The sequence below is a fragment of the Leiobunum rupestre genome, chromosome 6 (assembly GCF_980474605.1).
Source record: "Leiobunum rupestre chromosome 6, qqLeiRupe1.1.hap1, whole genome shotgun sequence".
In the NCBI taxonomy this organism is placed as follows: Eukaryota; Metazoa; Arthropoda; class Arachnida; order Opiliones; family Sclerosomatidae; genus Leiobunum; species Leiobunum rupestre.
The window spans coordinates 64,407,033-64,431,262 of record NC_143389.1 but is presented as its reverse complement, the minus strand read 5'-3'; the positions used below and the strand labels follow the sequence as shown (position 1 = coordinate 64,431,262).

The 24,230-nt window shown below is 35.2% G+C and overlaps 2 protein-coding genes across 9 annotated transcripts in view; one reads left to right on the top strand and one right to left on the bottom strand.

Moving 5' to 3' along the window:
• The window catches only part of LOC149942965 (alpha-tocopherol transfer protein-like), a 33,151-nt gene extending 28,553 nt beyond the window's left edge, over positions 1 to 4,598 (top strand). For all 4 annotated transcript variants that reach the window (XM_090177165.1, XM_090177166.1, XM_090177168.1 and 1 more), the window contains exons 5-7: positions 1,144 to 1,254; positions 2,826 to 3,137; positions 4,043 to 4,598. In XM_090177165.1, the coding sequence (XP_090033291.1) occupies positions 1,144 to 1,254; positions 2,826 to 3,089 (375 nt within the window). In that variant the 3' untranslated portion in view covers positions 3,090 to 3,137; positions 4,043 to 4,598. The remainder of the gene's footprint in view (positions 1 to 1,143; positions 1,255 to 2,825; positions 3,138 to 4,042) is intronic.
• Positions 4,599 to 5,673: 1,075 nt separating this feature from the next.
• On the bottom strand, positions 5,674 to 21,505 carry LOC149942964 (tumor protein D54). Of its 5 annotated transcripts, none has more exons than XM_090177600.1 (7): positions 17,325 to 19,082; positions 15,220 to 15,341; positions 14,870 to 15,018; positions 13,254 to 13,313; positions 10,710 to 10,811; positions 9,526 to 9,580; positions 5,674 to 6,091 (listed from the first exon to the last, which is right to left on the bottom strand). In XM_090177600.1, exons 1-7 carry the CDS (start codon positions 17,458 to 17,460, stop codon positions 5,954 to 5,956), a joined length of 762 nt encoding a protein of 253 aa, XP_090033726.1. In that variant the 5' UTR covers positions 17,461 to 19,082; the 3' UTR covers positions 5,674 to 5,953. The 5 variants fall into 5 exon arrangements, with proteins under 5 accessions (XP_090033726.1, XP_090033727.1, XP_090033728.1 ...); XM_090177601.1 differs by lacking the exon at positions 13,254 to 13,313 and adding an exon at positions 11,782 to 11,814 and having other exon boundaries at positions 5,676 to 6,091; positions 9,520 to 9,580; positions 17,325 to 19,078; XM_090177599.1 differs by having other exon boundaries at positions 5,680 to 6,091; positions 9,520 to 9,580; positions 17,325 to 18,130.
• Positions 21,506 to 24,230: the final 2,725 nt, after the last annotated feature.

Here is a 24,230-nt window from a genome sequence, read left to right as displayed (position 1 = left end):
TAGATGCCGAGGGTAATTTTTATTTTGGCCGCAAATGATTATTTAATTTTTTAATGTAATTTTAAATTTCTAATTTTTGGGCATTTGCACGTGTTTTGTTGTACTTATTTCCGTCGTGTGTTCGCCGGCAACACAGTTTCGGTGTCCTAATGAATTCCACGTGATATTCCCTTTTTGTATAAAATCAGTTACAGTTTTTGTTAATTTTCTCGGTGTTTTGTATTTTTGGGCCACAAAGTGATATTCCCGTACTTTATGAAATCTTTTACAGTTTTTGTTCATTTTCTGGGTGTTTTCTATTATTGGGCCACTTTGTTTCTGGTTGAGATTAAAAGTATATACTTGATGCGTAAGGCTTGGTACTGTCCTCTAGGTCGCGTTATAGATGGCCCATCGCTTTTTTTAGTATGGGGTTGGGGAGGCGCTGCGCGCCCCCAGCGCTTGAGCGAAGTGAGTGCGCGGCGCCGTCAGGCGCCAATACGGGGAGTTTAGTAACGTCTTTTACGTGTTTTGGAAGTAATTATCTTCGTAGGGTTGTCGCCTACACCACGGCTTGTTACTGTTTGTTTAGGTTTCCACTCTACTAACTTTTTAACATTAAGTTAATTAATTTAATTATTCGACCCAAAAACAAAAGTTTCGTAATCAACGCGTCAAGTGCTACATTCTCCGCCACCCAAAAATACAGTTATTTCCTACAATTAGTTCATTTTTAACATTAAGTTAATTAATTTAATTATCATTTGCGGCCCAAAAAAATTGTTTCGTAATCTGCGCGTCACGCGTCAAGTGCTACATTCTCCGCCACCCACAAATACCAAACCACGGTAATTCCCTAAAATTAGTACATTTTTAACATTAAGTTAATTAATTTAATTATCATTTGCGGCCCAAAAAAATTAGTTTCGTAATCTACGCGTCAAGTGCTACATTCTCCACCAAAAAAAACACGAAATTACATGAGGCCGCTGTAGTGCAATTTTGCCAGAATTTCACCTAGAGATATTGCCTTTTTTGATTTACCAATCTTTGCTTACAATAAATACAGAACTAGTGGCTTTGTGGTTCAACTTTTAGAAAGCAGCTATGCTGATATTTAGAAAAGTTTGGATCTTCCCCTTTAATTCTGTTAATTGTTTTTAGGATAGCTTTCCTGCACGTTTCAAAGCAGTCCATATAATTAACGAGCCAGCCGTATTTGATGTTGTCTATGCAATAACCAAACCTTTCCTTAGTGACAAGCTGAAGAAACGGGTAAGTGTTGCTAACATTAGAGATTTAATGTAGAGCAATTTAAGTATTACGCACACAAATTTTTTAGTATTTTCTTTTGTCGGGGAGATTGCCACTTCACTGCCATTCAAAAAACTCCCATGACTAATAGGCTAATAGTATAAACTTGTATAAACCTTTAGTTTACCAGATGACAATTTAAAACAAGAAAAGATGCAATTAGATTGTTAAAAAACATTTCAAAGCCATCTGACTTGAAAAACACAAAAAACAACAATTAATATAGTAAAAATTTATCTTTAATGTTTTAAGAACAATAAGTAATTTGTCTTAAACTAAAAGTGGCCTAGATTTTATAAGATTAATAGAAGAGTTAAATTTTCTTGCATGAGTTAATTTTTTGCATATTATACATGTATCTCTTAATTGGTCAATTTGAAGTTTTACACTAACTAAATCTTGGAAAGGGCAATTATATTAATTGCTTCTCCCAGTTAACTTTTTGGCCAAATATCAACACACCAACGCATGTCTGATTTTTTATTGGATACTCTAGACGATACTGAACCAGTGAACATTTCGGTATAAAAATTATTTTGCGGAAATGAAAATTTGCGGAGATATTAAATTTAAAAAATTTAATTTAATTGTTGTAGGTGAAAAAGGTTACGCGATGAGGAGCAAAATTCCTCCTTTTCTTTTAATGTTTTTTGGATACTTTAGACGATACTGAACATTTCTTGAACCTAGGAGCAACAAACACAGCACCCCACACAAGGAGAACGCAACCCATCAAAAGTCGTGCATTTTCTTGTGTACATTTTCATTGGTTAGGCGCTTTAGCGCCTGCTGCCTTTGGAAGGGGAAAATCCGGAAATTGTCTTCCCTCTTTCCGTAAAACATTCAGCGTAAAGGTTCGTCCAATGAAATTTTTACACAACACTGCATTAGCGTGTTTAAAGGCTAGCTACGTTCTCCTTGTGTTTGTTGCTCCTATCTGAAACCATAGGGGAAAAATCTCTGCTCATGGAATTTTGACAAATGGGCTGGCCGCTATAGCGCAAGAGATGAAAGTTGGCTGTGCTGAAACTAATAGCGTTTTCCATTTGATTGCTAGAGATTTTCTCTGACGTCATAGATCTCACCCCAATCGACTAGAGTTACACCGTAAATGGAACGTTCCATTAGCATATTCCCGCGCTTTGTTGTTTTTCGTCTGCTAGTAATTTGAATTTTCGCGTCTTTGTTCGCCATTTTGCCAAAAAAGCGAAAAGGAACACCAAAGATTTGCTCCAATCTTAATCTCGATCCGTTGATCTGTCAAAATTAAGCGATCTAGAGCAGTGAAATGGAAAACGCATTGCTCTCGTGCTGGGGGCCCGTGGCGCCACCCCAACCCTCTTGCTAATCACGATGGGCTGTCTAGCATAGAGGACATTGGCGTGTTGATATTCAGCCAACTTTTTGGTAGAATAAATGACTGCCAGTTTCTAGGGCATTGCTAGATAAATAGATTTTAGGTGTAAATGTTCAAACACAGATATTCTATTGGAATAAGAAAAATAAGGCCAATTCTTCATTATTATTTTCAGATATATTTTCATGGTTCTAATCTGAAATCCCTCCATGAACATATTGGTTCTAATGTATTGCCCTCCGATTTTGGTGGCAACTTACCACAATTTGATAACACTGAATGGACAGCAAAGTTATTATCGTCCGAAGACACATTTAAATCTAATTTAAAGTATGGTCCAGTTACATCAAGACAAATGTCAGGTATAAACAACGAAATTCAACGCGCTGAACTTATCGATGGATTTCTACCAACGTACAAGCGTGTTTGCATCCAGTAGATTAATCTCATCTTGTTGCTTTGTGCTGTGCGACTTCACATTCCACAGGTGCTAAAATATTTATAATTTGAGTTTCAGTACTGTGTTCTTTTAAATTTTTAGCCCATAAAATTAGTTTTTGAGTAACTGAAGAAACACACTACATAAAATTTCTTAATGTTAGGAAATGTTATATTTAAAGGTCATGCTTTAGCTAGATGTATATTCGAAGTCTCAGTAGTGCACTCTCTATGAAGTTTTTTTTTGAATTTTCTGATGTTTGACGTTGTATTTACAAGTAATTTATGAAATGTTTTATTTCTTAATTGGGCTCTTACTCTATTTTTTCAAGAAAATATGGCAATATTTCTTAGATTGGAATTGAATAATTCAGCAATACTCTAAGTTGGCAAATATTGGTTGTCTTAGTAAGATCTTTAGTGGTAAAAATTTGATTTAAAAGTACATATTTATTGAAGCATACAGTAATTTCTATGCCAAGAAACTTTTTAAGTGAACAGGTTTAATGTCTTAGGGTTGCACAGGGGACCAGTGTTTCTTCACTGCACTGAAACAAAGTTATAGAATCACGCTTACTAATTTAATGCCCTTTTTGACTAGTCTTCATTATCATTATAGTGTGCAAATATCAATATACTCTACAGAAACAAGATTTTCATACATCTCCTTGTATTATTTGTCAACAGGAATCCATAACACTGTATGGAATAATTATCTAGCTGTAGCAACCATGTTATTTTCTTATGGAAAACCCAAAAATTGCTTAAATTCAGTAATAAACACCCAATTTTTTTCAAAATTTATTTATTTGGCCCATGTGTAAAATTACCATTTATGGATCCTACCAGATTTGCTTAGAAAGTCTACTGAATAATCATTTGAAATAGCATTATGCGTTCCTGTTGCCACTTGAGTTAACAGCAAATTTTTATTAATATTTTTCTTTTCTTTAGGTGAATAGGAGTAACAAAAAATGAAAATGACTAGGTACATGTATCGCTAGGCCACCCATTTAAGAGCAGAATGTTAACATAAGATGAACCCTTTGCCTTTAGGTGCTAAATGTTGTGTATAAAAAGGTAAAATTAGACTAGAGGTCATTTTAGTAGTATAGTTAAGAGTATAATATTTAAAAGGTGTTTAAAGATCTTTTGAAGTTTTAACTAATCCTTTTCCAGATATTTAAAGGGAAAACCAGAATTGGACCTATTTAGCATTAAACTGTTTACGACAACTTGTCGATAAATTCTCCACAAAAAATCCTTGGTTGTAAGATGGTCACATTAGACATAACCCTTTTTTCATTCGCTAAGAGACTGGTGAAGTATTCATAGGTCATCTTCGTCGGAAATTTGTAGCACCCACTTTTGGTTTTCCCTATATTCTGGTATTTATGTATAACTGGATTGAGTAATGTATTTTAAGTTTTATTGATAAAACTACGGGATTATTTCAGTATCAAAAGATCTGAAACTTATTTATAATACAGTTGAGCTTTTTGTTATTTAAATACTGTCAATTTTAAAATAAAAGTATTTTATATAAAGCAAGTGTGATTTTATTAAAAACAAGCCAAATGATAAAGTTTGACAATGTGTGTTTCTGTGATGCATGCTAATTTATACAATGTGCTTAAAGAAAAAATATAAGAAATCCAGGCAGAGATGTATTTGGGATTTAATTATTGCTGGTATACATGTTTTTAGTAAAACTTTAATGCAATTTTATCCTTGTTGTATTTGGTCAATATATCAAGCCACTAAACCAAAATAATGCGGTTAATTTTTTTCTTATTGATGAATTTAAAAGTTAGTTTTGGCTTTGATACGTTAACATGGCAACATATTTGCACTGGAAAAATTTTGAGATTGACTGATTCTTCAACATTACTATTCTAACACAAAAGGCAGATATATTTTACAAATAACCTTTAACTATAGTTTTCTTTCATTAGAGCGTATTGAAACTATGTTCAAATAAATTTTTAATTATAACAAGAACAACATAGCAAAAGGTTATCTTCTTAAGGTTTCTGCCCGGACTCATTTGTGTAGATTATTTTCAAGTGATACTAAGATATGACTTCTACCATGATGGAAATTAACTATTTTGAAATTCCGCTGTAGCCTTATGAATAAATTATCATAATGTCAAATTTAGTTTCCTGAAGATCAACCCTGGAATTAAACTTGAACAGAATAACATAGCATGACCTCTTGCTCTAGTCAAATCTTTCGGGTTTTAGAATATATTAGACGCAAATGTGAACCTGGTCCTAAATGTTCTATTTCTTTTTGAGATAAAAATATAAATTTCTGAAATTGTACCAGTTAGATATGGAATTGCTTATTTTCTGCTGGTAATATCATTTTCTATGTCATATATAACTAGCAATGTGGTCCCACAATGGTTAATACCAATTTCCAGTTGTTCGTATTTCAATTTTGATCATGTGCTTGTGTGTCCCTTCTGGTTTTCACCTAAACTATAGCATCTAAAAGAAGGCATGATGAAGTCATTTATTTGCACTGTGCTCATTAAATTATAGACAAGAAAACATAGAGAGATTTTTTATTAATATACATTATTTTGCGGATTAATCAAATTTTATACAGTGGAATGTCCGCAAAGTAATAATAAGAAGTTATTTCTTTAGTTTCAGAACCTGACATAGCTTAATAAATATAGATTTAGACCACAAAATTTGGTTAGCTCAAAACTAAACAATCAACAAAGTACTGATAATCAGAAAAAGTCACACATGCCTTCAATGTATGGACGTGACCTGTGTATTAATTTAATAAAGCATAGACGTTTCATGACATTTGTTTTCTGTTAAGTCATCCAACATAAGATTATTTTTTTTATGCCAGAGGTTTGTCAGGAACAATAGGACTTGTTACTGGAGTTGTGGTGTTAGATGAGACAGATCTTCCATCAAGATTATTTAATGCTTGTTCAAAACTGTTCACACTGCTACTCCTTGAGCTGGAAACTTTAGTCTATAACAGAAAATATCACAATTTTCAGATGAAGCCCAAATGATAAAATTTATATAAATAAACTAGGTTTATAATTTTTCTTTTATACCATTATTATTACGTGGAATTTCTTCCCACCTCCTAATAAAGATAATAATTTTTCGTAAGGACCAGTGCAATTTAGAAAGTATCGCTCTTAAAACAAAATGGTTGAGATTATACAAACAACATTGTAGTTGTTAATATTTTCATTGTACATTAAGTAATTCTATAAATACTAAGCAGATTAAGCAAGGGATTTAAGTCCAATTTCCAATCATTAAGTGAAATTTCATCATTTATTTTTAAAAACTTAGAAGAAAATTTACTTCAGGCCAGTTCATACTTACTTCCAAATACTGAACTCTATAATATGGCATTCCCGTATGAAAGTAATTGAAATAACGAAATTTCTATTTCGAATAATATGACAGCCTTCAATTACATTTTATTCTGAAATCATTGTGGATTTCAATATTATGAATAACATTTTGATATTCAAAATGACTTCTATATACTAATACATATGCTTATTACATTTCCACCCAAAACACTCAATTGTCAGAGGGAATGTGTGTGAATCTTGAAATAAAAAATAATTCTGTACAATGCCTAACACATGAAAAAAGCCCTTGTTACTTATCTTGGCCTTTTTTTAAATTAATTTTTTTTAATTTTATTTGCACCTGGCCGCTATCTTTGAAAAGAAAAATTCCAAAAGAGTCATTCCAGGTCAAATCAACAAGGTCCAAACCACTCGAGTGACAAATTTTTATGAAATTTGGTGAAGGGATGAAGTTATGCATAAAATTACTCCCTGTAAAGGGAAAGTGTTAAAAAAAATATTTTGGCGGAGTTATAAGCCAAAGCAAAATTTGGCTACTTTTCCAAAATCTGTTGTACCGAATACCAAAATTTTCTCTTACTTTGGTTCTATTAATGATAGAGATGTGTTCTATGGCTCATTTTGAAGGCCAAAACCATAGCATCCTGTTTCAAATCAAATTTGGAAAAAAATAAGATTTTTGAAATTTGAAAATTATTTGCTAGTCTATACACAAAATACCTTATTTTTAAAAAAATATTTTTTTACTAATATTAACTTACCTGGTCCTCATACGTACCGTGTAAAAATATTTTCTTGTATATTTGATTTGTAACCAAGTTACGAGCAAATTTACTGAATCCCCACCTAAAGGGCCATGTGATGGCCTGGGAGGCTGTGTAAAAAAATGAGTAACTATAGATAGCTTAAACAACACCATCATTTTGAGTCCAAAGCAACTATTCTCGTGGGGCAAAGCTAAGTTGGCACCGAATGAAGGAAATCTACCAAGTATCAATTTTGAATTTGTAAGTAAGGAAGAACTAGACGAAAATCATAGCCAATTATAACCAAGGTATGAGAGTACATTCCTGATTAAAGGAATAAGATCTTTGCATTCATTTGCGCCCTTATCTAAAACCAAATTGGAAACCAGGAGATTATCTTCCTCAAATATATATCAAACTCCTACAATTGGGAAAGAACTCAAAACCTGGCATACCCTGGTCCTCCATCTGCCATTTTATTGCCGTAAAGTGAGAAAAGAAATGGTGGTTGGCATGCATTACGGAACAGTTTCATTTCCAACACGAACTAAACCTATGTTTTCTCTACCACCATGGGCCAGCGGCTTCTTTTCGGTATCCAAGCGAAGAAGACACTACGGTTCTCTCGCAGTGATGTCCTGGCAATATTGAATCCTACAACAACTGGTAGATTATGGATGTTACCAGAAGATGAATCAAAGTGTCTCAAAAACGCTCAGAATAAATATTTGAGGTATAGACTCGAGGGGTCGGACACTTGGTATTATTTTGTACGGGATTTCTGGATTTCGTAGAGATTTTGGCGATTTTATCATTACTTTTTGAAGTTATTTTGGGATTTCAATGTTAATTTACCATAGAGAGAGTTAAAAGATTTTGCGATTTTGGACAAAGTGTACGGGATTTTGGTAAATGTCCGACCCCTCGTATAGACTACAGAACTAATAATTTGGATAGTTTGTCAAACCAAGAATTGATCTATTTATATATAGAGATAATGTTTAAATTTCGTCAGTCGCGACGCATCATGAGCCAGGGGAATCAACTAAAGGGGGGAGGAAATAAAAAAGGAGGCGTTCTTATTTAACGCGTCACTCACGCGGAAATACGTAATTACGTCAATCGCGTCAAGAGGACGTAATATTTAGGGAGCCAATAATGCACCACCTGGAGTTGATTGGTTAAGGGGAAGGGCCAGGTTCTTATCCTAGAGCTGCAACGGGAGCGAAGGTAAAAATAGACTGAATATAAACATTCTCTGTATATGAATAAATCAATTCTTGGTCAAACAAGTTATTTGTATGGTTGTATAACAAACAGAGAAGTCTATAAAATTGGAAAAAAACTAGAAAATTTTTATTAACAGAGAGAAAGATAATTTGAGAAAATCGGTAGAGGTGGGGATTCAGTAAATTTGTTCGTAACTTGGTTAGAAATCAAATATACAAGGAAGTAAGTTCAAGTTAAGTTAATAATAGTAATTATTTTTTAAAATAAGGTATTTTTGGTATCAACGAGCAAATAATTTTCAAATTTGAAATTTCAAAAAAATTTCAAAGTACTTATTTTTCCCAAATTTGAAACGAGATGCTATGGTTTTGGCCTTCAAAATGAGCCATAGAACACATCTCTATCACCAATAGAACCAAAGTAAGAGTCAATTTTGGTATTAGGTACAACAGATTTTGGAAAAGTAGCCAAATATTGCTTTGGCTTATAACTCCGCCAAAATATTTTTTTTAACACTTTCCCTTTACAGGGAGTAATTTTATGCATAACTTCATCCCTTCGCCAAATTTCATAAAAATTTGTCACTCGAGTGGTTTGGACCTTGTTGATTTGACCTGGAATGGCTCAAAACCAATATCTCAATGCTCAGAATGTCTTAGAGAAAAGCAGTTTCTTGTAGCAATAAACGACATACTGTAAAGGCATCGTTGAAATGTATTTACCACTAAAACAACGAACATTTATCCCTTAAAGTGGACAACTCCATAACATTGGATTTAAAATAAACTTATATCGTGAATTAAACATTTAGTTTTTATTTTGATTCATTAATTAAACACATTAAATCAAATTAAAGTAGTTTCTCTAGACTAGTACTTTAAGTGCCAAGTATGGAAATTCTTCACTACTTCCTTCACCTTATGGTTCTTTGGTTTTGTGGGCATTCACAATATTTGTAGTCAACACTAAATGAGTAATATTGTAACGTTCACCATTATAAAAAGGCCAATGTGAACAAAACACTTTCTATTAAACTGACTAATAATGTTCTTTATACTTAATGAAATAAATAGGAAACATTTTCTTACCCTTACACTAGAGTAAGCTGTTCCAACTTTTTCTTCAAATGACTTGAAAGCATTGGAATTTCTGTATGTTTAAAAAATTAGATGTTTTTATTTTTTGAAAAAGTTTAGAAAAGCTAATTTAAAGTTAAATGGGATTGAGCATATTTGTTGTGAATGAATAAATTCTAAAATCATTCCCTCATTAAATAATTCACTAACTTTTACAATGATTATCAAAACCTAAATAAATATTGAGGCATTACTTTAACTATATTTCATGTTCAGACAGTTCAGTAGACTAAAATTTTACATACTTATAAATGTACAGTACTTGTTTAAAATCTACAGGTAGGAAGGTAATTTTCGCCATATAAAATCCACTTATCGGCAGTGGTCTGTGTTCTTTACCTGAAAATGGAGTACCGACAGGACCGTGCAGACAAATTATATCATTGCCGGCCCTATTGTACAGAGCCCCGGTAATTTTGGCCCCTTCTGCACTGTTCATTGTATACAAAGTCATATTTTTCAATACTGGGGCAAATACGTTCTACCATAAGAAACATAAGTATGACACTGAACAATTTTGATCAATGATAGTCTGTCGTAGAAAGATTTCTTAGCGAGAAACTCACCCGTTATTTCTCTTTGCTGGCAAAATTACTACCAAAATTAGTTTGATGGCTCTAAATAATTTACTAATATAATCGTATATTCAAGTCAATTGCTCTTTCAGTCCTTAAGAGCATACTGATTAATGAAACAGACTATCAGTTAAGAACTTAGTGTTGTGAGGATAGGAAGTGTCATACTTATGTTTATTATATTAAATATCGTTCTACCAATAACCCTAAAAATCCTGTTGAAAGGTGTTGTAAATAAGTTGTAAGGACCGCCATAGAGGGCGCCCCAGGAGGGGGCAAACTCCAACACCTCTAGTGGTTAAATACCAGAGGTGCAGGAGAAATAGAGATAGATGAAGACGAGACTAGAGGGGGGAAGGTGTGAGACAAGCGGCGGAACAAATAAGCGTAAGAAAGGATCGTTGAGTAAACTAGTGAGTGCTAATAAAATTTAATTTATGTTGTTTAACCAAACTCAGGCGTCTCTTATATTTAAAAATCTAAGTAATTTATGGTAATACTCGCTACGTAGAAGAGAGTTCATTACAAAGTGTTAATTAAAGAGATACATGACCATATTTTACTTACTTTACATCACCAAGCTTTTTCGACACACTAGCTCCAAGAGTACCAAGTGTGGATGAAGTTTTTTCTGTTGCCACCTTTAGCGTAGATGATGTCTTCTGATAACTTTAAAAAAAAAACAATAGAGGATTTAATTAAAATTCTTACAAAAACACCACCTGGTTTGAGTAATCTTATAGAGCATGGCATAATTTGCTCAATCCAACCATTTTTAGGTATAATAAATGTAAAGGGGGCACACAATAGTTGACAGTTTTGAAACTTTTCTGTGAGTTACTGTCATTTTCAAATTAGATATTTTGTATCCCCCTTTATGTACAAAAATCATCCAAATATTTCAAGTACACTCTGTTAAATAAGTCTTCGGCCGTTGGGATTTTGGCACTTATTTGCGATTATCTCAAAAACTATGAATGATAGCAAGTTGAAACCAATTTTATTTTTAATATTTTACTAATATCTTTCATGCCTATGTCTTGATTCAAGTGTAGCATTTCAATATCCGCCGGAAACGCCAAATATCGTTTTTGACAACTTTTTTAATAATGATGTTACGCCCCTGAAACCTGCATTTTTGGATTCCAAAGGGTCGATTCATATTTAGAACGTGCTATTGTTATCCGGCTACGTGGAACGGCTGCTAAGATATGGCCTATCGAAAATTCAGGTCTCATTCGGAAAATTCTAAAATGCCTAATTAATCAATATTATTAATCCGGCATATAACCACAGCGTTCCAACAACTCGTTAAATCAATATATAAATGCTTATTGCGTTACCCGCAATGAAACGACAAAAGTTGTTTTTTCCTCAACAATAAGATATTATTTCTCGGTTGCCTCAAGCAAATAAGTGCCAAAATCCCAACGGCCGAAGACTTATTTAACAGAGTGTACAATCTAACAGTTAAACTTTCAGAAACAAAGGAAAGAAAAAGTAAAATTATGTCATGCAAATGATATGATCCTATAAACAGGGCTTTGCATTTTAGCAATGTACAAAACAAAAACTGGTGCAACAAAACCATGCACAATACACTGATTATCCCTCCACAAAATTAATAAAATTCACCTACGCTGAAGACGAAAACAATCCTGGCAATGTTTGGCTAAGATATTTAAGAAAAATTTCTAAATCAGAATTTAAAAAAAATTACCTACTTATAACTGTAACCAGTATAAACGTTGGCAGCAGAACAACTTTAACAAAATACAAATGATGGTTGTAGGTTGTAGTATGCTAAAACCAAAGAGCAAAACACTAATCAAATGAAGAAAAACATTTAGTTTTTCCTTTGCACTTTGAATGAAGGGACAACATCCAAATTTTCACACCATGCCCTTATACTTTAAGCTCAATGTGAATAGCCATTTTAACTTAGAGAGTAATAAAGTAATAAACCTTTATATAAATTATCTTGTGTCTTGAACAACTGATACTTTTCAGTAATTAGCTTCACAAGTCACTAGTTGACTTATTGAAAGAGATGGGGCAAGATAGGATGGCCCAATCACACCCTTTGACCATAGATCCATTGTGCAACCCACTAGTTGACTTAGGTCTGTTCCTTGGGCATTAGCTTAGCTGCCTATTGGGGTGAAGTAAGGTACACAGACACACGAGATTTTCGACCAAGTGTTATATTTATTTGATACCTTGGGCGATGAGGAATATTTGGGTGCAAGAATTATGCGGCGCAAATTTATATTCGCGGAGATATTTAACTTTAAAAATTTAGATTTTTCAATGGATGTTTACTAAAAATTCCTGATTTCGAATTTTTAGATAACGTAGAACACCTGACGGTTGGACGATACTAGGTGCGTTTGGCTAGGTACTGTCCTCTCGGTTGGTACACAGACACACGTTTCTTATTTTATATATATTTTATTTCCGAAATATTCAAGTGGTTTTCAGTGCAGTAGAACCAATGAATGGAACATAGAATAAATGGCACTGCCTCAGAACACACGACGACGAATATCAAGCGTTCCCCTTATTGGCGCCTGACGGCGCCGCGCACTCGCTTCGCTCGAGCGCTGGGGGCGCGCGGCGCCACCCCAACCCCATACTAAAAAAAGCGATGGGCCGTCTATAACGCGACCGAGAGGACAGTACCTAGCCAAACGCACCTAGTATCGTCCAACCGTCAGGTGTTCTACGTTATCTAAAAATTCGAAATCAGAGGCTTTTTAGACCTTAATCATTTGACTGAGTACAGATATTATATGACGGAAATAATAAATTTGACAAACAAGTCTTTTAATTATTGGTATTTGTTTAATTAATGATCATATTGTATCTGGATTTAATACTACATGTAAACCTGATAATGGGGAGTGGTTTCGGACACATTTTAATTTAAATAAAAGCATTTAATATTTTTGAATTTAAGAAAAATATACGCAATACAAAAATTTTAAAATTTCCTAAGCGATCACCCTGTTTATAAGATCACAACATGTTAGAATGCCAATTCTTGGTTAGTTAGAATAACGCAGAAATAAAATTAATATAGTAATATTTGATCCTATTGTACCAACTCACATGGGAGCACTGGCAACTGCTGAATTCCACTCTGTAATTTTTCCTGTCACACCTCTATACCTACAAGTGAAACCCAATAACTTTCTGGCATTATTAAAAATGGCTTTACTGAATATATTGACAGTCAAAGTCTAGTTGATTTCTAGAATTAGTTACTCAAGAGAAGTTGAACAGAAAATGTAAATTTAGTAAGGCCACTGATAATTTTGACATAAGTACAACTTTATACTAGTGTTCGTACGGGGACCCCGACCCCGACTGTTGCAAATCAAGTCGGGGTTTTCCATTTTTCGGGGTTATGTTTTCGTAGTGTAATTTTAAATTTTCGCGCCGACGCACCCCGCTAAAATCCTAAAAATATAAAATAGATAGGTTCCTTCTCTCCCCTTTTTTCGTGGGCGACAATAGAATGATCCGAATGACCTTCGGCTATGCCGCTGATGTAGCTCTCGCTTGACGCTTGATTATAAGTTTTAGTTTCATAATTGCCGTTGTTTCGAACTCTCTCAGTCTCAGCTAAGGAGTGTGGAGTTACAACGTTTTTAAATAACTTGTGTATTTATAAAAACTTATTTAAACAATTAAAATGCCTAAGCTACAGACATCTATTTTTACTATAGTCCTAGTCGATAATTCAAAATAACGGTCAAAAACGCCGCCGATCAGTTTAGTAAAATATTATCAGCGGCGTAATCGTCGACCATTTTCGGTATGGAGATACAGGCCGGAAGGCAGGCAAGGCTGCCAGATTTCGATAGATCGAAAAAGGCCAACTCTCTCCAATGTTTTCGTTTTCAAAACGAAAATTTTGCGGCGTAGCTATCGACTAAGACTATTACTAATAGTCCCTAGGCTCAGAGGCTGGCTTACACAAGATACACTATCTAATCTTAACCAATAAAATTGGGGTATTTTGATAATTTTTCTATTCTTAATAAATACAAAGAATTTTCCATCCCCGACCCCGACTTGTTTTTCGCGGGGTTAGACCCACCCCGACCCCGACCAAGACCCCGACTTTATTTTGACCGCGTACGAACACTACTTTATACAGACCTCCTTAACATTCTTTTTAAATAATTATTTGATGATTTCCTTAGGAATTACCCCATTATGGCATGATATGGTTCATCACACCAGATTAAATTAATAAGTCTTAGAAAATAATGAATGACCAAGTGTTTCTTGACAGAAAAACTTGACTTAGACTAGGAACTATTTTCTCAGAAAAAAGATCTAGAATTGCAGAAGTGCAATGTTAAAATTCACACATGTGAAAATTGAGCAGCTGGTCTTTAACTAGCCTCACAAAGAGACATGCTGTCTTTAAGTGGGTGCGTCCCTGATAAAAGGCTAGCATCATCCCTTTTCACATACTAAAGTCTAAAAGCCATCTTTTTTCCTATCATTCTTAGAAGATTGATGATCAATTTAATTGATTTTCACAGTCAAAAATCAAGATGAATTTTGTACAAAGAAATCTTGTCAATTTTCCCTAAAAGGGTTTGGCAATTGCAACAAGATGGGATAATACCCTTCATTTCCATATATAGCTGTAATATCTATGACGGGAGCAATTATTTCGAATTTTCGATACAAGCAGAAAATGTTCTTACGCTGTTGATTCTTGTATGTTCTTTATCCCTTGCTCCATATCATCTTTAAATTCTTTCCATGCAGAAATTCCAAGTTTTCTTTTCAATTTCTGCGCTTCAAGCATTTTTGCCGAGAGCACTTGCCTTAGTATAACAATTTCATCTTCAATCTAAAAAAAAAAGATTACTTTATATACATTCCAAAAAGTATGTGAATGTGGAAAAGAGGAATGGGGTGTTAGACAATTCAATAATACAGGTTTATTTTCAATTCTTCCAAATATATAATAATAGCTTGTTGTTCCCTCCTCAGACAAACCCAAAATTCCTAAATTAATAATGCAATACACAAAACCAAAAGATATGCGCACCTGAGTTAGTTCATTTCTCAGCTCTTCCTCCATATGAGGATCAAGACCTGATATATCATGTATTCCACTGTCAGGAGTAGCATCATACCCCGCATTTCCATCACTGGCATCAAAGAAGCCATCTAAAACAAAATAATACTCAATTACACTTTATTTCATGTTTATTACCCTGACAAAATGCATAAATACCCATGACATCTTAACTTTTCTCATAAAAATAATTTTATTATCTCAAACTTTTATGATTGTGTTAGGGCAGGAGCTAGCCAGTGGAGTTATCTACGATGCGATTTCACCTCAGATAAATATAGCCTGGAACTGATATCATACGCCATTTAGGAAAATCACTAGTAGAAGTACGCATTTTATCTCTTTAATTATAATAATCAGTTAGACTAATACCCAAGGCACTACCCTAGGCCCAAGTCATCTAGCAACTTTTGTTGCCTTTATCCCAGGTGGGCAGGTTACAATGCGTAGGAGGGTGGTGGCAAACCCTTCATGCCACCAAAGCCAATAGCTCCCTACGTTTACTATTACCGTTATCATGAATGTATTCATTTCAACCATAAATATCGAACTATATCATTACCCTATTTACCATCTGGGGCTAAAATGGGCGGTCGCTTTTGCGTCTTACTTAAATAAAGGAATTTATTACCATTTTTCGTTCCATCAAAACGATGTGTATTAAAAAAAATTCAACTAAATTTATCGCTAGGCCTTGGCACTGAAAGCTAGTCAAGTTTTAAATCATTTCCCTTAGATACATTTTTGAAGTGGCGGCGCGTGACCAACGTCATGATAACCAAGCTCCTCCCATCCAGGCGACTGAGGCTAGACTACCTAATGCAGTTCGATATTCATTGTTGAAATGAATACATTCATGCGTTATAGAAGAATGGTTGAAAGATTAATTATTTTCAAGAAATTTATTTGTACGTACACCAATCACCAAATTAAAAGTTACTGTTTTTAAAATTTGGCTTGGTTTTTGGAAATATTCAAGTTGAGACTAATAATTAGCATCAACCAGTTCTTGAGTATTTTTTACTAGATTATCATCGAAGTAATGTTATGAATGCTATAATTATGAACAGCATTCCATTATGGTATTTAAATCGCCATAAAATCATTTCATTATCTTCTTTCGTACCTCATGATAGATCATGCAAATTGCGGGCCAATATTGGAAGTGTTGGTGTTCCACACCAAATACCTACGGTTCTATTCCCTTTACCAATAGCGTTTATGCTCACGTTACACTAATAATAATCAATAATAATAATAATAATCAGCTAGGCTAATACCCAAGGCACCACCCTAGGCCTAAGTCATCGAGTGACTAGCGTTGACATAAATTTTTGTGTTTTCATTACAACTTCTTACTTTCGCGTTGAATTGTCGTCAAGGCCAGTTTTTACGCACGCGTTACATTGGCGTTAACATCAAATTTAGGCTTGCTATACACTCTTTTTTTGGGAATTTTGCTGGGCGCTTTCATGTTGAGTTTACCCCCCTTAACCCCCATTCTCCATATCCTGGGACCAAAGACCCGAGCCTAGACCCCCCACCGGTGGTTCCAGGTAATGGCCGACTAGCGGGCGGCCAAAAAGAGGGGTCGAAAAAGAGTGTATACATTGGCGTTAACGGAAAAAGGGTGCAAATGCTAGCATCCTCGTCTACTTTTAAGCTAGAGCCAAATGGGGTTTACAATGGAGGATAGGGAAATATCACTCCGTAGCTTTGAGCATGGCCGCCATTGTGGGGGGAAATTTTTTATCAATAGGAAAAAGCACGGGTGACGTAGTGGCACGTCATACTGTAAAATCCCTATTGTGGGGTCCCGTCCGAGTCGGGAGGTGGAGAGCTCGAAGGGGGTTCCGTCCGAGGACGGGAGGTCGGGAGCCCGAAGGGGGTTCCATTGGATGGCAGGAGAGGCAAATCGAATAGTGTTTGAGCAAAGTGTGGTTTCCGACAGGATTCATGCAGTTTTCTATTTAAACTTTCCTTGTTTCTCTTGTCGATAATAATATAATAATAAATTAAATTGAAATATAAGTAATTAAGTGTTTTATACATACATTAAAAAAATCTCGTCTTACCGATGCAGTGATCGCTAAATTCTTCTAGTTCTTCGGCAGAAGCTAATCGCCAATACTGTCTATAGCGTTTTTCGTCATAAGAATGCGTTTTAACTTTATAGGTATCACCCGAATAATCGGAATAATTCGTATCCATAACGACTGACGATATTTCGGCCTATTTCCTTCCTTATTGTCGTCGCAGGCAACACTATCCCGAACAGGCTTACCACGTGACGGACTGCTCGTAAAATTAAAAGTCGCAAACCAGTCTTCTATTACCGTTCATATTAAACAAACGAAAGTGGTAAAACCGCTATAGATCGCGATAATCGTGTCACTTGGAAAATATAAGTAAAAATGGGTACATATGTACAAACAATTATTGGGACGATTAACTTACTATCATAATAAAGACAACGACGACAATATTTTACACGTATTCATTGGGATTGAAAATGGAATTTATCGGATCGTTATTGACCCACCGCGAAATACGGAGCATCGCGGATAAAATGCCGCCGCGCGCACCTCCCGGGAACGGATTGCTCCGGCCACAACGTCAAATATACAGGTTCCATATGTTTAAAACCAGTCGCCAATTCAGGTTAGAAGTATTGATAGAGCGCATGCGATCGGGCCGGCTCCGGGAGTCTGGCTAGACAACACACGGTAATATAACTAGAGCTGCATGGTCAAGGTGACACGCCGACAATTACATAAATAATTCAGTTTTTCGGGGTAAACGTAAGACACTTGCGGAATAGCCGGTTGATTTAAGTTAAACGCGTCGAGGAATATAATGTTATCGGTCTTACCATAAGTCAATAATTTTATTCCATAAGTTTGTCACTTTCGGGAATATTTTACTGAGAGCTAGTAACGAAGTGACGTCAGCACAAGAATAAAATCTCCCCCTAGCGAGGCGCTGTCAAGGCTACGTGTGACGCGGGAGCAAGAGGACGCAAAACGGCGCCGAAGCCCGTAACTCATTCTTTCTTGTGAATAGCTCTCAGTAAAAGTTTTGCGTGTGAAGAATAGGAAGTGTCACACTTATGTAACAACATTATATTATGTTCTTACCAATAATATATTAATAGTTAAGGAGAATGACTTTGATGAGGTTATTTTCAGTATTGTTTCCAATCACCCCTCACGTTCTAGCAGTAAGCTCCTTCCCCCTTAGAAATTGACATCAGTCGGTATCTCATTAGCTGCCTAAATCTGACATCTTCCGAAGGGCGTGCGGAAGACATTTTTCCTTCCCCTCTCGTGCTTTGGTTAAAATAGACCACGAAGTCCGCGAAGTGTTGCCAATGTGCGGGAAATTTCCCTTTTTGCGGGAATTTTCGTCGTTAAATTGTCGGGGAGGGGAAAAGGGAATTTTTCTCGAAATACTCATATTTTGCGGGAATTTTGGGGGGATAAGAGACAAGATAGAAAAAGTGAAGGCAACATGCGATAGTTTCGTCATGCGCAGTAAATTCCGGTTTTTCTATCCCCTCAAGGTCAAATCTGAAAGTCGCTGCTCCGCCATTGCGGCTCTCAAAACACAATTATATAGCTTATGCCTGGTTTTTGTTGTCTTTTATTTATTACGTTTTGTCACATATATGTAATTTTTTTAAATATTTTTATAATTTCATTAAAAATGTTAAATATTTGGTCGCTCCCGAAATATTGTGCCTGTTTTCCGAGGAGTTTTCACGAATGTAAGGGGGTTGGGGTTATGGAGGGAATTTTTTACCCAAAAAGGGAAATTTTTACCTTCTGAGGTAAATCTTACTTTCAAAACTTGGCAACACTGTGGACCGCGGATTGTCTCAACTTATAGCGTTTTCCATTAGCGCGCTCGGATCTGCTCCGATCAAGTTTAAAGTGTTCCATTTCCCACTCTCAGGTGCTCTGAGATCGCCCAAAAACAACTGCCGATTTCGACAGATCAACTGATCAAGATCGGTGCAAATTTTGACGGTTCATTTGCGGTTTTACTCTAGTCGATCCGGGTGAGATCTATGACGTCAGAGACAGATTCGATCTCGAGCAATCCAATGGAAAACGCTAAGTATAGAGTACTATCGCTCTGTAGCTTTGGCCGCCATTTAGAGGGCAATACGTCACGCCGACATTACTCTATAAATAAATACATTCTTGTTCTTACAACAAAATATACATTCAAATGCATTAATTTTAATATTGAAATCAACTAAGGCCCTTTTGAGTTGATTGGAAAATCAGGTAAAGAAAGATTAAGGGAACAACCATCGATTGGAAAGAATTTTAACTTTTATAATTCACAATGAAATTTCCAATCATCAAATTTTATTCTTGTTTAATATTTATCACCCCTTCTCATGACCAAAGAGAACATGGTAATTAAAGTTGCGACTGGACTGTTTTCTACAGCAATACGAGCGATACATTTTCTAAAATGTATGATCATATAAATCTTAAATAATAGGTAACAACAAAATTTTGCCAATCTGATTATTAAATAGGTTTAAGATCCACCAAAAACGCTTTTTTTATAGAAATTAACATGCTAGTTTGGCTCATACTATGGACTTTAGTTAACAGCCAGTAAATTGCGAGATCCAGTATAAAAATCTACTTTCCCACCCTTTTCATCTATAGTATGACAATGCTTGCTAATGTCTATACTCGCATTTGAGTGACTATTTTCCAGCATAAGTAACTGGAAATAAGGATTTACTGGTGTAGTTGCCAATTTTTAACAGATTTTTCAAAACAATTGGCGAACTTAAAAGAATAAGTTGATCTGATCTATTTAAGATAAATTTAGCAGAACCCAATGTCGTTTTCAAGCAACGTAATGGGCATGGCTTTTTAAATGGGTTGAATTAAGGGGTGTCAAACATCTAGAATTTGAAATTCTGATATCTATTGCCATTTATCTTTGGGCTCCTCCGATACTCCTCTCAACTTCCACTCGGATCAAGTAAATTTTACACATAATATCATCATTCATATTAGATTCCCTTATCAGAAACACTATTTTATAGAGCAGTATTTCGAGACAATTTTAAGCTAAAATTTTAAATAAAGGCAAGGCAAAATTTTATAACCCTTCCCTGCCCAAGGGGACACGCATAGACTTGAGGAGCACTCAATTGGAGCAGACCCAAGAAAAACGTCACAAATTATCTCAAAAATAATCACTTAATTATAAACTATACAAAAAAAGTAAAATACCACAAATAATTAAACAATATATCAATTTAGGCATACAACATAAAACCAAATACCACGCAAATAGCATTAATTTTCCAATGTCCCATATTTATTTAAAGCATAAAGCAATTTTAAACTTACCCTTTTAAATTCAAGATAAATAAATTTTTCAATTAGATTTTCCATTCTTCAGTGATATTTGTAAATTCACGAAGGAAATAGGTATGAACAAAGAAGTTATATGTAATGAGAGAAGCCAATAACATTCACACATAAAAAATTATAATAAAATGAAGTTCATCCTTTTTAATTTTTAAGATATTCTTAAAAATCCCTTAATTATATCTGCCTTCAACGGAACGAAGTTAATTTACAACTGTTACACAAACTGAAATTAATCAAATGCCCTTTATTAAATCTTACTTTTGAAAATAGCGCAAGAAAGAGGTCTATATTCTGCAATATACTTCACAATAAAAATAAATTAAATGAGATTTTAGGCTTTAATTTCGTCTTGCTTTACCATGCCCAAAATGCTATCATGGGCCAATATAGACAAAATGTTTAACATTCATAGGAATTTAGTAAACCGTGTTCCATATGTAAGTATATATAAGAAAATCTATTTAAATAACTTTACTGTATAAAGTCAGCCAAGATATAATACATTCGTTAAATGCTATTTTCTATCTAATTTTCAGAATTTCCGAAAAAAGATATTGAACCCTCAAACGTCACAAGTCAAACGTGTAATTGTACATAGGCCTCGGACTAATGACTTAGGCCCACAAAGAGTTTCAAAGGAAAACTACCTAAATTTACAAATACAATACCTGGTGTTAAATTGGTGTATTTTTTCTCATCCATTGGTGTAGTTGTCATTTTAATAAAATTGACGAAGAAGTAATTATTATAAATTAGGAAATATCGTCAACAGCTGACAAAATAAATGACGTTAACTCTTAAAGAGCAAGCCGACACCGCAAGCCACAAAGCAGGGTTACCGGAAATATTCACCATGTTTCGTCACTGGAAAAGACTGAATTATTACGACTGATACGAGTTTAGGTGGCACACGGCCAACTTTGATGACGCGTTGTTCGCGTTATAGCGGCCAAAGCATTCGTTAAAGTTTCTATGTATACCCATAGAAATCGGATAACAAACTAGAACGATTTTTGAAATTTCGTCGCGTGGTCCGATTAGAACTTATAAAGAACCCTGCCTTTGGCCCATGCTTTTCGTTTGCTGGCAACGAAAGTTACGCTATCGGCGCCGCACTGGTGAACTCATAGAAATCTCATAGGTAACTAGAATGCTGCCGCCTACGGCCGAGCTTGACGCTAGTTCGCCTTGAACCTTCAGCCAATGAGAGGCCGTAGAGTGGTTCCGCCAAGGAGGATAATAATCACAGCTCGTGTCGAGATTTCCAAGGATCGTGGTCGAGCGAGTCTCCCAGTGAAATACAACCTCGTTTTAAGAGCAACTCTCGGGGCGAGTATTTTCCAGCGAAATACGCGGAAAGTCATGGTGGACTATAATATTGTATTCCATAAACTTTATTAATCATCCATGGTTAGGCCTAGGCGTAAAGAAGAACTTACTTAATTTTCAGAGTAGGAATAAACCACATCCTCTATTTATCATATTATTTTAGGCCTTTATACTATTTCCGGCGTTTGCCTTAAAAGAATTGCCTCTATTTCTTCGTCGGAACTATCCGAAGACGATTCTATAAACAAATAAGCAGCCCGAATATTTATTGTCCTATCTAGTTCCGCCATTTTAAAAATCACGAAATCTGTCGATCCGTCGAATTTCTCGGATCAAAATTTTCCCTCTCAGAGCGCTCCAGCGTTGCCAGACGTACCATAATTATTGTACAAAACAATAATTTTAGCCCAAAATTTTGGTCGTACCATAATTTTAGGCTTGTACAATATTGTACGCTTATTTACAATAATTTTAAAGTTGTGTACCATAATTTCAATAATTTTAGTTTAAGATGGTTTTTTCCAGTCTCGTCAGTTTTTTATTTGGTTATGGCAGTTCGGAGAACTTCGGCTTCGGCCGTAAGCCCGGGCCTCGCCCATAGACTATGGTAACATGTTCACTTTCAAAAGAATCCTTATTTCCCACCCTGGTCTCAGTTCCCATGTTCAGTGCGCCCATGGATATTCTATGTACCGTGCCAAATCCTATCGTTATCTGCTTATCACTTATCATTGGGTTTGGAGTTCTTTGGACAATGGAGAAAGAAACTACGATACCTCTAGCACAGGCCGATTGTTCGAAGTGCGGCACGAAAATCGGCTAGAGGCGGCAGGCGTTCAGCCTGGTTCGTAGGCTTTTAGCGACTCCTATTTTAAGACAGTCATTACGGAATTTTTATAAAGTTGTAGTTGTTCCATTCATTAAAAGGTGGCGACACTCTACTAGGCACAAATTGGGCCGCTGTTCGCGCGCCTGCTATTCTTCTCCATGATAGTAGTTGCTTCCTCCATGTTTGGACAAGTCTAGTAATCTTAGGTTAGTGGTTGAGAATCACGTTGAAAGCAGTTTAGGGATACATGGGTAACATTATACCAATTATTATTTTCTAAAAAGAATGGCGACTTCTAATAACGGTAAGTTTTCATTTTGGAATTGGTATTCAAACTCTTTCTTAAAACAAATTACAGTTGAATTATTGTCTGAAGAATCTGATTCTGTAGAGATATTTTATTCTAAGACTCGCATTCCTATTTTAAAAATTTAAATTTGTAATTTTTTAAATATGTGCAATAAATTTTGCAATAGTTATACTTCAGTGTTATAGTGTAAAATAAGTATAACGTAGATAGTTCAAATTCCAATAATTACACTATTTTATTTTTGAATTTCGCGCGGCTAACGCTAAAATTGGCCGTGTGAGAATTGCAATAATTTATCCCAAGAATCAATAATTTTTAAGCAAGAATACAATAATTTCGTTTTTCAAGTCTGGCAACGCTGGAGCGCTCGCTGTGAGAGCGAGATTGCCAGTGGAAGACACGGATCTCGTCCCGAGCTGCTCTCGATTTCCCAGTGGAGGACGAAATCTCATCACGAGCGCTCCCGGAGCGCCCGAAATCCCCCAGTGGAAATCGCTATAAATCGTGTAAGAGTAAATACACAAAAGAAAACATATCTTTTCACGGGTTAGTGTTAGAAATAGTTTTCTTTTTACCATAATTTCCAATCGCTAAGAACGCACTAGAAAACGCGTTTCTTTCAAATCATAGAAAGATAGTTTTTTTTTTAATAAAAAATGAAGAATGGTTCAGAATTGCGTAATGAAATATTTTAGGAGTAATTACTCAAACAAAAACATATCTTTTCACAGGTTACGGTTAGAAATAGTTGTTTTACGCGCAATGATTATGGGGGAAACCGGTGCACAGTAATGGTTTATCGCAAATATCAACCTTAGTATTGTATGTACGGTAGGGGTGTGCAAAATATTTGGTTAGACAAAATAATTCGATCGAATACCAAATCGAATATTCGATTCGTCGAATCGACTAGCACTTGGGAAAGTTCGCGAATATTCGTTTTTCTTGATCAAATAGTCGAATATTCGAAAAGATAGGAAAAAAGTATTTGGTATTTTAAAATAGTTTGAAAACTGGTCGAATAACCGCGAGTCTTTTTCTAATTTGTTGAGTTTCAAGGACATCAGAGGAGAACGCTGTGAAATTTCCGAACTAGTGTTAA